This window comes from Galeopterus variegatus, unplaced genomic scaffold (assembly GCF_000696425.1).
Source record: "Galeopterus variegatus unplaced genomic scaffold, G_variegatus-3.0.2 Scaffold5119, whole genome shotgun sequence".
In the NCBI taxonomy this organism is placed as follows: domain Eukaryota; kingdom Metazoa; phylum Chordata; class Mammalia; order Dermoptera; family Cynocephalidae; genus Galeopterus; species Galeopterus variegatus.
This window is the reverse complement of record NW_007731230.1, coordinates 16093-31069: the sequence shown is the minus strand read 5'-3', so window position 1 is coordinate 31069 and position 14977 is coordinate 16093. Positions and strand designations below refer to the sequence as shown.

The 14977-nt window shown below is 40.9% G+C and overlaps 1 protein-coding gene across 1 annotated transcript in view; it reads right to left on the bottom strand.

The window, feature by feature from the left end:
- KIAA1147 (KIAA1147 ortholog) overlaps positions 1–14977 on the bottom strand; it is a 29342-nt gene that overhangs the window by 10182 nt on the left and 4183 nt on the right. Inside the window, exons 4-5 of the mRNA XM_008588954.1 lie at positions 13166–13324; positions 3088–3241 (exon numbers count right to left, since the gene is read on the bottom strand). Of these exons, the coding sequence (XP_008587176.1) occupies positions 3088–3241; positions 13166–13324 (313 nt within the window). The remainder of the gene's footprint in view (positions 1–3087; positions 3242–13165; positions 13325–14977) is intronic.

Here is a 14977-nt window from a genome sequence, read left to right as displayed (position 1 = left end):
GACAGCCCCCTGTCCTCCCCACACGGCTCTCATCAGGCTGTATTTCAATTGCTTGTTTCCCTGCTTCTCCTACTAGCCTATAAACTGTATGAAGGCAGGGACTGGGTCTTCTGTGTTCATTGTTGGAACTTGAATACTCAGCACTTGGCACCCAAGAAAAATTTCTTAATATGTACATATACATGATTTTTCATAAATAACAAATGGAGTCATACCACATATACCATTTTTTTTAGTGCTGTCATTTCTCCCCCAGGCCTTTCCTTTTTCATACATGTAAGTGTTGGGAAAATAGAATAATTTAATCAGGGCCCCTCACTCTGGGTCAGGTTGGGGGTGGTGCAGCGCATTCTATAATAAGCAAGTTATGTGTGGGTGGAGTTAGTGCACATGGGCGACGCTGTGACATTGCCTGGTATATGCCTTGGGCCTCTGCCACTCCATGCGGCCATGCTTTTGAACCTACAGCTCCAAGGACCTTTTGGCCAGTTACCTAGCTCACAGACCCGTGTGTGAGGGGTCTGGTGACCCAGCCTGGCATGGGAAGGGTTTGTGACCCAGTCTGTGAATGGGCTGGAGTCCAGACCCAGCCCTAGCTCGACAATTGGCCCAGTCGGAAGGATCACAGGCAAGTAAAAGAGCTCAACAGTAAGCATTGCCCTAGACAACCTTCCCCCATGCTTTACCTCATCCCCAGGTAATACATGCCTTGAAAACCTAGTACATATCCATCCATATTTTTCCATGTTCATTTATGTATATGCGTGTGTAACTATATCTATACCTGAGACTGTGATTATTTAACAAGAGTGCAATCATATCATATATAGTTTTCTGCACCTTGCTAGTCTTACACAAAATAGACCTGGTAGGGCTTCCACATCAACTTCTTATGCTCTAATTCATTATTCATAATGGCTGTTCCATATACAGGCATTCTAGTTTTCTCCCACTCTGAACAATGTTGGGTTAAACATTCTTACACATACATCATTCCAGTGGTTTTATATCTATAGGGTAGATCCTGAGGAGTGGGACTGCTGACACAAAAGGTGCATGTATTTTTAATTTCTCCTGTTCACATTGTTTTTTTAAAAAAATACCCTCTGCATTTCTATCCACAACCTGTGAAAGTACCCTTTTCCCCACATCTCCTAGGGTCGAANCTTCCTGTTAGGTGCTTCCAATGGTGAGCAAGGACTGAATACTGGAAGGCAGGAGGAAGGGAAAAGTAATTCTCTTCAGTTTCTTGCTCCTGCTAGTGTTTCTCCAGCAGCAGAAGACACCTATGACTCCAGCTTCCAGCTCTTCTTAGCACCCGCAGCCCAAGTCAAGCCATGGCCATGAGAGGTATCAGCATCAGATGCACAGTGCCTCCTTCAAGAGGTGAGCACTGGCTGTGCAGGAGCCCCACCTCCAAGCTCCTGTGGTTCTGGAAATGTCACTTCTCCCCCTTTGTTGCCCCAGGGGTATGTGGGGGTATGTGGCAGGCAGTCTCTAAGACAGACCCAGTGATCTCCATCTCTCAGTATTCACAGCCTTATGCAATCCCCTCTTCCTCCTAAGTAACTTGCTTCTAACCCAGAGAACATGGCAACATTGCAGAGCCATGATTAAGTTACAGAGGATTCTGACTTGCATCTTGCTAGCAGACTCTCTCTTTCTGGCTTTGATGAAGCAAGCATCATCCTGGAGAGTCCCACATGGGGAAGAAGTGAGGATGGCTAGAGGATTCTGACTTGCATCTTGCTAGCAGACTCTCTCTTTCTGGCTTTGATGAAGCAAGCACCATCCTGGAGAGTCCCACATGGGGAAGAAGTGAGGGTGGCCTCCAACAAACAGCCAGCCTTCAGTTCAGCAGTCTTCAAGAAGTTCAACCCTGCCAGCACTCACATGAGCTCAGAAGTGCATAGTTCCCCAGTTAAACCTTCAGATTAGACTCCAACCATGGCTGACACCTTATGTCTCATGAGAGATCATATAGCAGAGGACTCAGCTAAGCCATGCCTAGATTCCTGACTCTCAGAAACTGTGAGATAATAAATATGCACTGATTTAAACCATTAATTTGGGGGTAATTTGTTACACAGCAATAAATGACTGACATAGGGTAGCAGCTGTTGTCTGTAGTTACTAATATTCGGGTTACCACATTCTCTGTTTCCTCCGTCAGTCTTCTAACTCCTGCAGTACCAGTTCTCTGTACTGAACTAGTTTGAAACACCTAACTCAGCCTCTGCCTTCCTGATGAGACCCTCACTGGTCTTATTAGGGTTTAAATTCCATGGGCTAGATTTTAAGGTTTTCTACAACCTAATCCAACCTATTTTTCTAATCTTTTATCTCAATGCTTCCCACTCAGGAGGTGCTGAGAAGGTGCTGGAGCCGGCTCTCCCCACTGCTCATGGCTTCTTCCCTCAGCCCTGAACCCACATCTCCCCCTTTCCACCCAGCCATACGCTTGAGGGACCAACTCCTCTTCCAAGATGCCTTCCCAGAGTTCTCCCTTAAACTCATGGCATAATTTCTCTGCCACAGGAGCCCTAGGCTTCCACTGAAATATCTGATGACCAACCGGGGGCGGGGGAGCTCTCTTTTGATGTTCTTAGCAGGCATCTTTGTACCATCCCAACACCTAACGCTTGGCTGGGAGTTTTCTTAACTGAAAACAAACATATTCTAGCACCAAAGGCAAAGTACTTCAGAAAAAAACGCTAAGTAAAGTAATATCAAAAATGTCAAACCCTGTTTATCAAACTCTTCATCCTTTGTTCAAATGTCTGGCTTTAAAATATCTGAAGCAGTCAACAGAATCAAATCCAACTTTTGTCCCCCAGGAGTCCAGCCCGACTGGCCTATCACCCACAGCTTTGCCCCATAATCACAGAAGTGGCTAGAAAGCATAGAGTTTAGGATAACTTGACTTATGTTTTAAATGAGCCCCAATACTTATGTTCCAACCCTGTTCTACTGAAAGCGGACTTTTTGCATGAGCCCAAGACACACATTTTTTATTTACTCAAAATGGATCAATAGCTACTATTCCCAGTGTGGTCCAGGACTGTGCGAGGATACGGCTGACCTCACCTTCATCTCAGGATACATGTATCGGTGTATGGAAGGCAGCCAGTAGACAGGGGGCAGGCTGCTGCCCCTTCCAGGACCAGCATGGAGCACCCCTTTCTTGTCCTCGTAGAATGCAGCCAGATGAGAGTAATGTCCCGGCATCTCCAGCTGGTGTCTGCACAACACACACACACACATGCACGGTGAGAACAGTACTGGCCACAGCTCTGCAGTGCACTGCCCCGCCCTGAGGCTTATAGTGCTTAGGGGCAAAGGCCCTGATACACTCTAAAGATCCCTATCTTGAGGTTGCTCAGGACGCCTCCTTTTGTGTTATAGAACATCCTTAGAAAAAGCTCAAACGTGGGCCTGAAACTCCCTGACAGGACCATGTAACACACATTCTCTTTCTCACGGGAAACAGGCAGAATTAACAGACTATGACTAATGCCTATTGTTCTCGGGCAAGGTATGCTAAGATCCTGCTGCTTTCCAGAGGACGGCTGTTTATGTGAGAAGGCATAACATGGAAGACTACAAATTTGCTGCTTAAAGCTGCTCTTTGTTTAGAACTCATGTTTGCTTGCTGTGTTGCTGTAAAAGAATATGGAGAAACTTACCCCTCAATGTCTCAAATACGGGAAAACAGTTATTATTGGATGTCACTAAGGGCTCATAATTTCTACATCAAGTAATAAAGACATAAAAAGCATCAGAATCTCTTCTCTTCCCACCACCTGCTCAGGTCGGCAGAGATTGGGCTGTGGGTGGAGTAGCCTGGGTGACTAACATTATAACCGAGGAAGTGGCATTGAGTCCCTAGACCACTGGGACAATGGAGAATCCTGCCTCCAGGTCGAGTGCAGGAGAGCTGTGGGTGCTGTTTGGCACTGTGTTTAACAGGGCTGGTGAAGGTAGAATGTTGTCCTCCAAAAAAAGATATATAGGAGCCCCAGTACTTCTCACCACCTGCTCAGGTCGGCAGAGATTGGGCTGTGGGTGGAGTAGCCTGGGTGACTAACATTATAACTGAGGAAGTGGCATTGAGTCCCTAGACCACTAGGACAATGGAGAATCCTGCCTCCAGGTCGAGTGCAGGAGAGCTGTGGGTGCTGTTTGGCACTATGTTTAACAGGGCTGGTGAAGGTTGAATGTTGTCCTCCAAAAAAAGATATATAGGAGCCCCAGTACTTCTGAATGTGACCTTATTTGGATAGGGTCTTTATATAGGTAATCAAGTTAAAATGAGGTCATTAGAATGGGCCCAACCCAGTAAGACTGATATCATTATAAAAAGAATATTGGACACAGAGACAGACAAACACAGAGAGCCATGTGAAGATGAAGGCAGGGACTGAGGTGTTGCCTCTATAAGCCAAGCAACACCAAAGACTGCAGGCAAACCATCAGAAGCCAGGACCGAGGCACAGGACAGAGTCTCCCTCACAGCCTCAGAGGGAACCAGGTCTGCTGACACCGATTTTGGACTTTTAGGCTCTAGAACTGTGAGACAGTAAGGTTCTATCATTCTAAAGCCACCCAATTTTTGATACTTTGTTATGCAGCCCTAGCAAGTTAATACAGGCAAGAATAAAATATACCAAAGCCCTTCTAGCCCATTTTAATTTTCTTGGTGTCCTACAGTTTCCATCAAATGAGGAGAAAGAAGCAAAATATAGCTTCGCTGAGCCAGAAGAGGTGTCCCTAATTATGGTTGGCCCTGGAACAACAATGATTAAAAAATAGGCAACCCCTCTGCCCCTGCAACCTGGCACCGTGGCTTACTCCAGACTATGCCACGAGCTGCTCAGTGGCAAGCTTTTCACTGACCAACTGGTAGCTGGCTGTTCTGTCTTCACTCCAAAGTGACTTATAGTTCTCATTGTCAAGGCGACAAGAGACCTTCAGGCAAATTTATATTTTAAAAAGAAAAAAAAATTTTTAAAAATCAACTATATTCAAAAAATGATTACTAACAAATTCCTTTCTGGGTGATAACTCTCTAATTTCAGGCTTCCTATTCTCATTGTCAAGGCGACAAGAGACCTTCAGGCAAATTTATATTTTAAAAAGAAAAAAAAAAATTTTAAAAATCAACTATATTCAAAAAATGATTACTAACAAATTCCTTTCTGGGTGATAACTCTCTAATTTCAGGCTTCCTGTATATCTTGTTTTAAGCCTTGCACAGGAGGTAGTCATGCAATGTAATAATAATGACGATTTGGGAAGGGGTGGCTTATAATCGTTTCTCTCACTCTTACAAACGTTCCTGGGCTAGATGGGAAGTCCGTGGTGGCTGAGTTGTGTCTGGCTATCCTGAGAAGAGGGCAGGTGTCAGATACTCTCTAGGGATGTGTGTCAAATTGATGAAGGTTTGATTAAGAGAAAATCACACAATGGCAATCAAGTTCAAAGGTGTTTTCATCAGGACCTGATTTCCCTAAAAAGAACACTGAGAATCATTTTATCATAATCTTAATAGTATAATTTCTGTGTTAAAGGGGGCTGTATCAAAGATAATTTATGTAATATTTTTTCATTTTCTAGGCTTATTGTTTGCTGATTTACTGCTGAATTGTCTTTTCTGTTTGACTACCTTAAGCTCTATACTTAGACCAAAATTCTAAAGAAAAGCTCACTACTAAGTTATAGTCCCTTCAACAAAAACGTAGCAACCAGCATTCTGTCCTTTGATAACCAAAATATCACTGACCATGACAGAACAAGGCAATAATATAGAGACAAATATAAATTGGCAGTTCCTGGATGAATGTTAAACAACTGTTGTATGAAAGCCTCGAAATTTAAACACACTGTTGATTACGCAACAAACAAGATTGATTACAAACCACAATACCAGGATAAACAAAAATGTACTAAAACAAGGTTGAGAGTGCTGGAAGATAAGTGAGTCTTCAAAGATGGTATAAAAGGAGACCTTCCTAGTGAGCTTATCTATAAGGATGTGTAGATTAAGAAACTACCATACTGAAATGTATGCCAAGCCATCTATGGAAACTGTCCAAGAGATATGACACTGTAAAATTAGAGAATAACTGGCTCAGTATATGCTATTGATCTGAAGTGATGGGCTTCTGGGCCAGATCGAGGATTCTCCTGCAGGACCTGAGATGTTAGGGTTCTCCTTAAGTTCACAGCCCTTCACTGATAAAACACAGGCATATGTGACCATTCAGGTGCCCCGTGCAACTAACTCTGCCTTCCCCTACCACACAGAGGCAATAATTCACCCAAAGTAAGAATCAGAGATGGTGTATTCATTACTAATCTGAGTCTGTCTTCTGGCTTTGCAAATACAGAATAACAGGCATTCCCACTTATGGCTGATGCAGGAACAAAATGATACCACCTTCCCAAGGGTAACTTACAACTTGTATCAAATTGTCCACTGTATATACCCTCTGACCTGGTGATTCCATTTCTAGGAATGTGGCCTAAAGAACTATTCATGAATGTGAACAATCATTTACCCACAAGGATGCTCATGTTTACAGTGGTGAAAAATAAGAAACAACCTAAAAGGCCAATAATAGTGAAATAGTTAAATAAATTGTGATACATCTAATGCATTGAAATGCTGTGAAACTGACAAAATAATGTTGAGGACTATTATTCATGATACACTGAAAGATTAATATACTAAGTTACAAAATTTAGATATTAAATGACATTAATAATCCTGTAAAAAAAACCTAATGTGTATGTATATATTTACACATGGGAAAAAGACTAGAAGGATATACAACAAAATGTTAATGAAGATATGTCTGGCTGTTGGGATCTTATTTTTTCCCTTTGAGCTTTTCTCTATTTTTCAAAGTTTTCTACAATCATTATGTATTAATTTCATAGTCTTTTTAAACTTTTTTGTTATGGAAATTTTCAAACATACACTGAAAGTAGAAAGGAGGGAATAATGAGCCCGATATATCTACCACCTAGCTTCAATAATGATCAATATTTGATCAATATGGTTACATCTATGTCCTATACCCTACCACCACCACTAGTTTTCCCTGAAATGTCTTAAAGAAAATCTCATATCATAACACTTTACCCATAAATACTTTGGTATGCATATCTGACTGATAGAGTCTGTTTAAAAAATAACATAACACATAACCACTCTGCCATTACCTCACCTAACAAAGTTAATTCAAACACCTTCGTATAAGCTAATACCCAGTCCACATTCAAATTATACCGACCGTCCCCAAAATGTTATTTCATAGTTAGTTTGTTTAAATCAAGATCTAGGCAAGGTCCAAAAACGTGATTATGTTTGGATCTATTTTTATTCTGTAACAGTCCCTCTTCCCTTTTTAAATCTAATTTTTTTAAATTATAAAATAGTTCTCCAATATCGTCTGATTAATAAGAAATAATCATAGAAAGGACTCTCTAACTAGAGAGATATTGAGGGTAAGATTTGTAGATGAAATACTAAAAATACAGTTTGTGATATCAGAAGTCAGAATGAATATAAAACACAGATTAGTTGCTGCAGAAATAGAGTCTAGTTAATTCATACAAAAGTAATTGCTGCAGTCAAGCACTATCCCTGCCGAGACCTGGGCTTATCTAACTGTGCTTCTTTCTTTTCTTCATGCTCTGTCATTCAAGTCTCTTTTCTCATCTTACCTCTACCCTCTTTAATCACCAAGCTGGATATCCCTGCCGAGACCTGGGCTTATCTAACTGTGCTTCTTTCTTTTCTTCATGCTCTGTCATCCAAGTCTCTTTTCTCATCTTACCTCTACCCTCTTTAATCACCAAGCTGGGAACATTTCTAGCTATGCCATAAATTCTAGAAGCCATAAAAAGACTAATGACTTTAAAAAAGAAAAACATCCACATAATAAGAAAGTAATGTTCAAATACAAAAGACAAAAAGTGGAAAAATATTTTCAATTATATCACAAAGAGCCAATTTCCTTATTTTACAACAAAATCCTAGAAATTAATAAGAAAAGGCCAACAACAAAATGTAGCAAAGGTTAGAAACAGTTCACAGAAAAGGAAATACAAATGACTCAAACATATATAAAGGTGCTCAACCTCACTTATAGTGAGAAAAGTGCGAATCAAAACTATACTAACGTACTGTTTTTTATCCACTAGAGTGCCCCAAACCCCAAACTTTCATTTTTGCATTCATATGTTGTGATGGAACAGGCATTCTCCTGCATTACTGCTGGGCATGAGAAACGGCACAAGCTCTATGGAAAGCAACATGGCTGTATTTATTGAACCACCAATTTCATTTTTGGAAATTTAATGTACAGATATACCACTTGTGTGAAATCATACTTGTTCTTTATTGAACCACCAATTTCATTTTTGGAAATTTAATGTACAGATATACCACTTGTGTGAAATCATACTTGTTCATGGGTATGCAGTGCAGATTATGTGTAACAGCAAAAGACTGGAAACAATCAAATGTCTATCAATAATAAACCTGATAAATAAAGCACTGTCGTTCTATACAGGGCATAGGATACTACTGTAAAAACAATGACAAAGCTCTCGATGTACTGATATGAGATCTCCTGCACTGTTGAATGAAAAAGGCAAGGTGCAAAAGAGCACTATAACACACTACCTTTTGCATGAAAGAGGGAAAATAAGAATATACATGTGCACTTGTATATACTTGTGTTTATACACAAACTTTGGGACAATACATGAGAAATTAACAGTGATTACTATACTGTTGGATGGATATGGGAGCTAGGTGAAGACTTTTCATTTTATGCCAGTGGTAGAGATGGGTGCTCTCCCAAATTTTAGATAGTCACATGGACACCCAGCTAAAGACCACACTTCCCAGATTGCTGCTAGGTGTGCCTAGTAACCCAGAGCTGGCCAATGGAATGTGAGCAGAAGTGATGTGTCCAACCTTTGGGATTCCTGTGACTTTCTGCTTTCCTGCAGGCTGGAACATGACATGGGGAGTCAGCTTCTACCACATGAACAAAGACAACACTCTAGGAGATGACGTTAATATGAGACAGAAAGACCTGGATCTCAGTATAACCCAATGGAACAGAGCCACCTACCCACACTGAATTGCTTCTCTCTCTCTGGGATAATCACGCTAGAAAAGCTGTACTTCTAGCTTGTTTGAGTCACTACAGTTTAGGTCTCCTCTTTGTTATAGCAACTTAGTCTCTACTCTAGCTGAAGCAGAAAATGATACCTAGAAATGAGTTACTACAGTATCAAAACTACAATATGGCACTGGCTTAGCAGCTGGAAGGGCAGGATGGTGAGAAAATAGATATTGCAGATTAGAAAGCTGGTAACCCTTGTTATACTGTAGCAAAATGTTTGCTAAAACTTCAATGACTTGGAAGACAGACCCTGTGCCATCTGAATTTGTAGCTTGAGGAAGCACTTAGAAGTAGAATGTTGATGTGTGCTGATTGATGGCCCCTGCTGCTTTTACTGAGTGGCTACAAGAGTAAGATGGAAATAGGCAATAATTGACCTGGCAAGCAGAAATGGACGGAAATACAGCCTACTAAGAGCAATGTGTTCTAAGTCCTACAATATAAATCAATCAAGACTAATAATTTTAGACTTGTGGAGCTAGAAAAACCAATTGCTTCTGTACCCCTGTTATCTTGAGATAAGAGTCTCTTTTAAGGCCTCTATGAAAGTCTCCAGCTAACTATTCTTGGGCAGACATGGGAATCAGCCCATTTGTAAATCTCAGATTTAGGGAACAGCCTCAAGGTAGCTGCCATTAAAATGAGGTCGAGAGGGATGGGCCAAGAGCAGAGATCAGTAATGAATCTAGAGTGCACTGCCTTAAAAGCCATGACCCAGAAGAGATCTTTAGTAGTGGATACTTTTGCCTGGAACTGATTAGAAGCAAATAAACCAGAAGCCTATTTAGCTGTTAAGGAACATGTTTGTCACATGCTTGGCCTATAAAGCCTGTGACTTCTCAACTCCTAATGAAACCACGAGGATCCCCAAACCTATGCCAGCAGATGTGCTCTAAAGCTGTGCGACCTCAACAAGGGCCTGTTCTCCAATGTCTGCTTCAAATGTGGTTGTGGAGGAAAATGGAGAAAGACTCTTCTAGAAGACATAGCCAGGGGCCATGGAAGAAAATAGAGAAGGAATTCTACGCAGCAGAATCAAGGTTTAAGCAAGAACAAATGACTCAGCCAGGACAAGGAGCTAAAACTCCTGCTCAGCAGAATTTCATCATTATGGACTCATGACTGCTGTTCTCAGTTTCCTCTTTTCCAAACAGGAGCTTGTCTTGTGGCTCCTACTCTGCCATCTGTATTACATCTGGGAGGTGAGGAATGGAGGGGCTTGTCTACTCTTTTATAGGCCTTCAGAGTTAGAAGACCCATGTCCTGGTCTGATGCAAAGGATTGCTGCATGTCACACAGAAGTCCTGGAGTTTGGACTGGATGAGACTCTACGATGTCTCCTTTGAGGTGGGAGGAAGAATACACACAGAGCCAGGGGGGGCAAACTGAAGCAGAGGTTGCTAATTTTTTCTCAAAATCCATTCTTTCCTTCTTACAGTTTTAAACCAAAGCCCCAGAATTTTAACTGAACACAGTCACCCACCTGGAGACTACACTTCCCAGGCTACTTTGCTGTTAGGTGTGTCTTTGTGATTGAAAACTTAACAATGGAATATGAGAAGTGATATATGAACCTTCTGGTCTTTACCTCTTCCCTGCAGGCTGGAATACAGACAGAGCAGTGGTCAGCAGCTTTGAATGCTTGGACAAGCACACCTTAGAATACAAAAAGACATTCCTAGAACAAGGCGGAATAATAAGAAACACGGGTCCCTGAACAATTGTGTGAATAGAGAAGGCTACACATCTTCACCACCTGCCTATCTCTAGGCTATTACATGAGAAAGAATCTTCTATCTTAACTGAGCCATTGCACTTTGTGGCCTCTGTTGTTGCTGTTTAGCCAGGACCCTAACTAATATAGTACCTCTTTACAATTTTTGGTTTTTGAGCCATGAAAATGTTATCACCTATTTGGGAATTTTAAAAAGTGTCAGGATCCCAATAAAAATGTTCTTTTTTTTTTTTTTTTTAACTCCATAATATTACTTCTGAGACTCAAAACTGAGGAAATATTTTGAATACAGAAAAAGATACATACATGAAGGTAGTCACCACTGCTCTAAGATATAGAGGAGTAGCTTAAAAAAAAAGGAAACATGTTAAATGCTCAATTATAGGGAATAACCAAATAAATGTATGGAACAGCTCTAGTACTACAGAGCTATTAAAATAATCATTAAAATGATAAATATGGAGGACAACAGAGAGAAAACATATGCACATACAGGGTGTTCCTGAAGAAGAAAAAAAATGAAATGGGAAAAGGAGAGTTTCCTTAAATTAAAAATAAAAGACATATCTGTAGAGCAAATAGGACAAACCGTCCCAGAAAAAAAACTGATTTGGACTAATCAACATTTGGCAAGTTGAGAAACAGCACAGAAAAAGAATCTACAGGTATCAGGACAAAAGAGACTTCCCCAAATCAACTAATTTCAGAAGACAACAGAGCAATATCTATACCATCCTGAGGGGAAGAAAGCAGCATTCAAATATCTTACATCAGCCAAGGATAAAAGGGAACAAGCCAAATTATTATGCGTGTAAGATCTCAGAGAAGGCAGCACTGATGGTCCTTTCATAGAAAGAAAGGAAAAAAGTGCTCAATGGCAAAATCCAACCAACCAAGAAATAAGTCAAATCAGGAATTCAGGAATGGAGCAAGTCATGGGTAAGCCATGAAAATGTTGTTAAATCCATTTAAATATATAACTGAGACTTAAGACCTGAGGGAATTATGATTACAGAACTAAATGTAATAAATCTTACAATACATAAAGATTCGGATGTGAAGTAGAAGATAGAAACTGGGAAGAAATACAACAGACACTGACTATAGTTGAAACAACTTAAAAACATCTACACCTACACTAAGATTTGTGTACTTTACTATTTATATGTTATTTCCCAATAAAGTAATAATACCATAACTTCATGTTTTTTATAATCTTTTTTCTTAACTTTGGAGGAATATTTCAAGGGCTAATATATCTTATTGTGAAAAAAAATGTACTTGAAGTTTGACAATTCCTTCAGTTTCATTTACTCTTTTCTTCTGATATATACAAGTAAAATTATATGTAATATACATATCTCATCAAAATAGCCTATTTGATAAAATTAAATCATCATAAAATATTAACCCTATTTTTGTAAAGTTATTTCCATTCTAGAATGACATTCACTAATACTGACAATGGCTATCTCTGTTGATATTTGGGAGGTTTTTTTTTATCCTTTTGTACTTTTATATAAATTTTTAAATAATAAATCTGTTTTTCCCACAAATAATAAATTTCATGTTTTTTCAAAGATGATGACCAAGGCAGATTATGTTTCATAAACACTTTAAAATAATGATGAATTTTAAAACAGCTACCCACATGTTCATTCAGAAAAGGTGCAAATGTGCTAAAATTTTAAGCGTATGTCAGAGATTAGAGAGAGATTTTCCCCTCAAAATCTGAAATGTAATTAGGTGGCTTGCATGACGAAAAAAAAAATATGTAAAGTAACTAACAGTTTTGCTGCTTCTGTTACAAATTCTCTTCCTATTATCACAAATAATAATAATAATAACACCAACTAATAAATAATTAGGCTTGAAAAGAGGTTAGCATCTGTTTGTCTACCTGGGGCAATGAGGTAACCATTGTGGCTTAAGGTAAACAAAGATCATGTACATGTCAACAAATTATTTAATTAAACAAAATGGATGCCAGTATTAAATACAAACTGAAAGCAAGATCTATCCGAGCTTTCATTATAGTGTGAAGGATCATCCTGCAGGACACTGGCTGAAAGAAAAGGCCACCACCTGAGGCCTGACACATGCCATCGATGCTCTTGGAAAGGCATCTGTTGTTCTGGCTGCGATCCCCATCTCTGGGGGCTCCGCGCACAGGCACCAGCTGGCAGCTCCTGCTGCCTCCTGCACGTGTCTGCAAACCACGTACCGGACCTGGTTCTCCAGGAAGTGCATGTAGCGGTAGAGCAGCGTGTAGGAAGGCGACAGGATGCCCACAGACTTCATCCGTGCGCCTCGCTCCAGCTCGCTTTCCACCGGCATGTTGGCGAAGCAGGCCAAGCCGAAGAAGGGCCCCTTTCGGAAATAGCTAAAAGAGACCAAATAGGTAGTCGGGCTCCAAATCAAAGAGAAAAATTTTTTGCTTGTTTTTTTCTTTGAGATGCAATCCCAAACAAAACAAATGAACTGTGTGCAGGGCTCTAAATGTCAAAGCTCAGCCTTAAAATACACTATTTTTTTTTTTTTTTTTGTCTTTTTTTGTGACTGGTAAGGGGATCGCAACCCTTGGTGTGGTGTCGCCGGCACCGTGCTCAACCAGTGAGCACACCCGCCAGTCCTATATAGGATCCGAACCCGCCGCGGGAGCTCGCTGCGCTCCCAGCGCGGCACTCTCCTGAGTGCGCCACGCGCCAGCCCAAAATACACTTTTTTTTTTAAAGAACCTCAGGGGAGCAATGAATCCCAGCCACTTAACCTCAAGGCGCACAGAGACTCTAGAACTTGCCAAGGGCCACCCAGGCAGAGTCAGGACTCGGTCTCTGGAAAGCTTGCTGCTCAAATGCCCATGACCGTGGACACATCCCCTCTCTCCTGCACCACAGCTGAGGACTTGGATGGGACAACCAGGACCCAGATTCATCTTTATGTTCTCAGCATGAACCGTGTTGATTCTTTCCTCCCTTCCTGAGTCTCTCATACTTTTAATAGAGCTGACATGTTATTTCCTTCTCCTTTCTCACACTCGCGTTGGTCATGGTTTCAGCCCAATGAGGAGATTAAAGCAACTTCATTATCCTTAAGTTCCTTCTATCTGCTCGTCCTCATATACTCTTAATGCCTCGATTACACAGGACTAAAAACTGGCCTTACTTAAAGCTGGAATTTCAACTTTTAGCACATAAATGTCTTAAGCTAACCCACCCTAAGCTGAAACCATATTCTTCCATTTTTAAATTTTAACTCTTAAACCTCAAATGAGGTTTTTAATTTTAATTTTTAAACATCAGGTGAGGTCCATATAATTTCTAGAAAGTGAGAGAACCTCTGTGATAGGGATTCTTGAGTTTTTAAGTCATGAAACCCATTGAGAACCTGATGAAAGCTAGAGACCTTCTTGCTAGAAAATTGATATATAAACACAAAACCACACATATGTTTTCAGGGCATTTACACACACCACCTGAAGAACTCTAAGAAAGGTGAGGAGTTGGGCATGGGGAGGAAAGGGTTCAAAGAAGACTTAGGGTCAGAAGTACTTACATAGGCCGGCCCGGTGGCACACTGCTACAGTGCGCCGCTTGGGAGTGCGGTGGCGCTCCCGCCGAGGGTTCAGATCCCACATACAGACCGGTTCCCGCTCACTGGCTGAGCGAGGTGCGGCCGCAACACCGAGGTTTGCGATCCCGTTGCCGGTCCCGGTCCGGTACGGGTGCGACACTGAGGGTTGCGATCCATTGCCGGACACGAAAAAAGACAAAAAAAGGAAAAAAAAAAAAGAAGTACTTACATAAAATCAGACTGAATTTTATGGGATCCACTGGCCATAGACTTGAACTCAACACCTTCAAGATCAATATCCTGAGGTAAGCACCATTCCACCATGTTTCCTGTGGGAAAGGGAGGATACAAGTTAAAAGAAACAAAATCATTCAAAGAAAAGGGCTCAGTACAGGGCTTAGCACACATGGCTTCTGCATAAACATACTGCTGCCTCAGCCCAATCCAGAACCACCGAGACGCT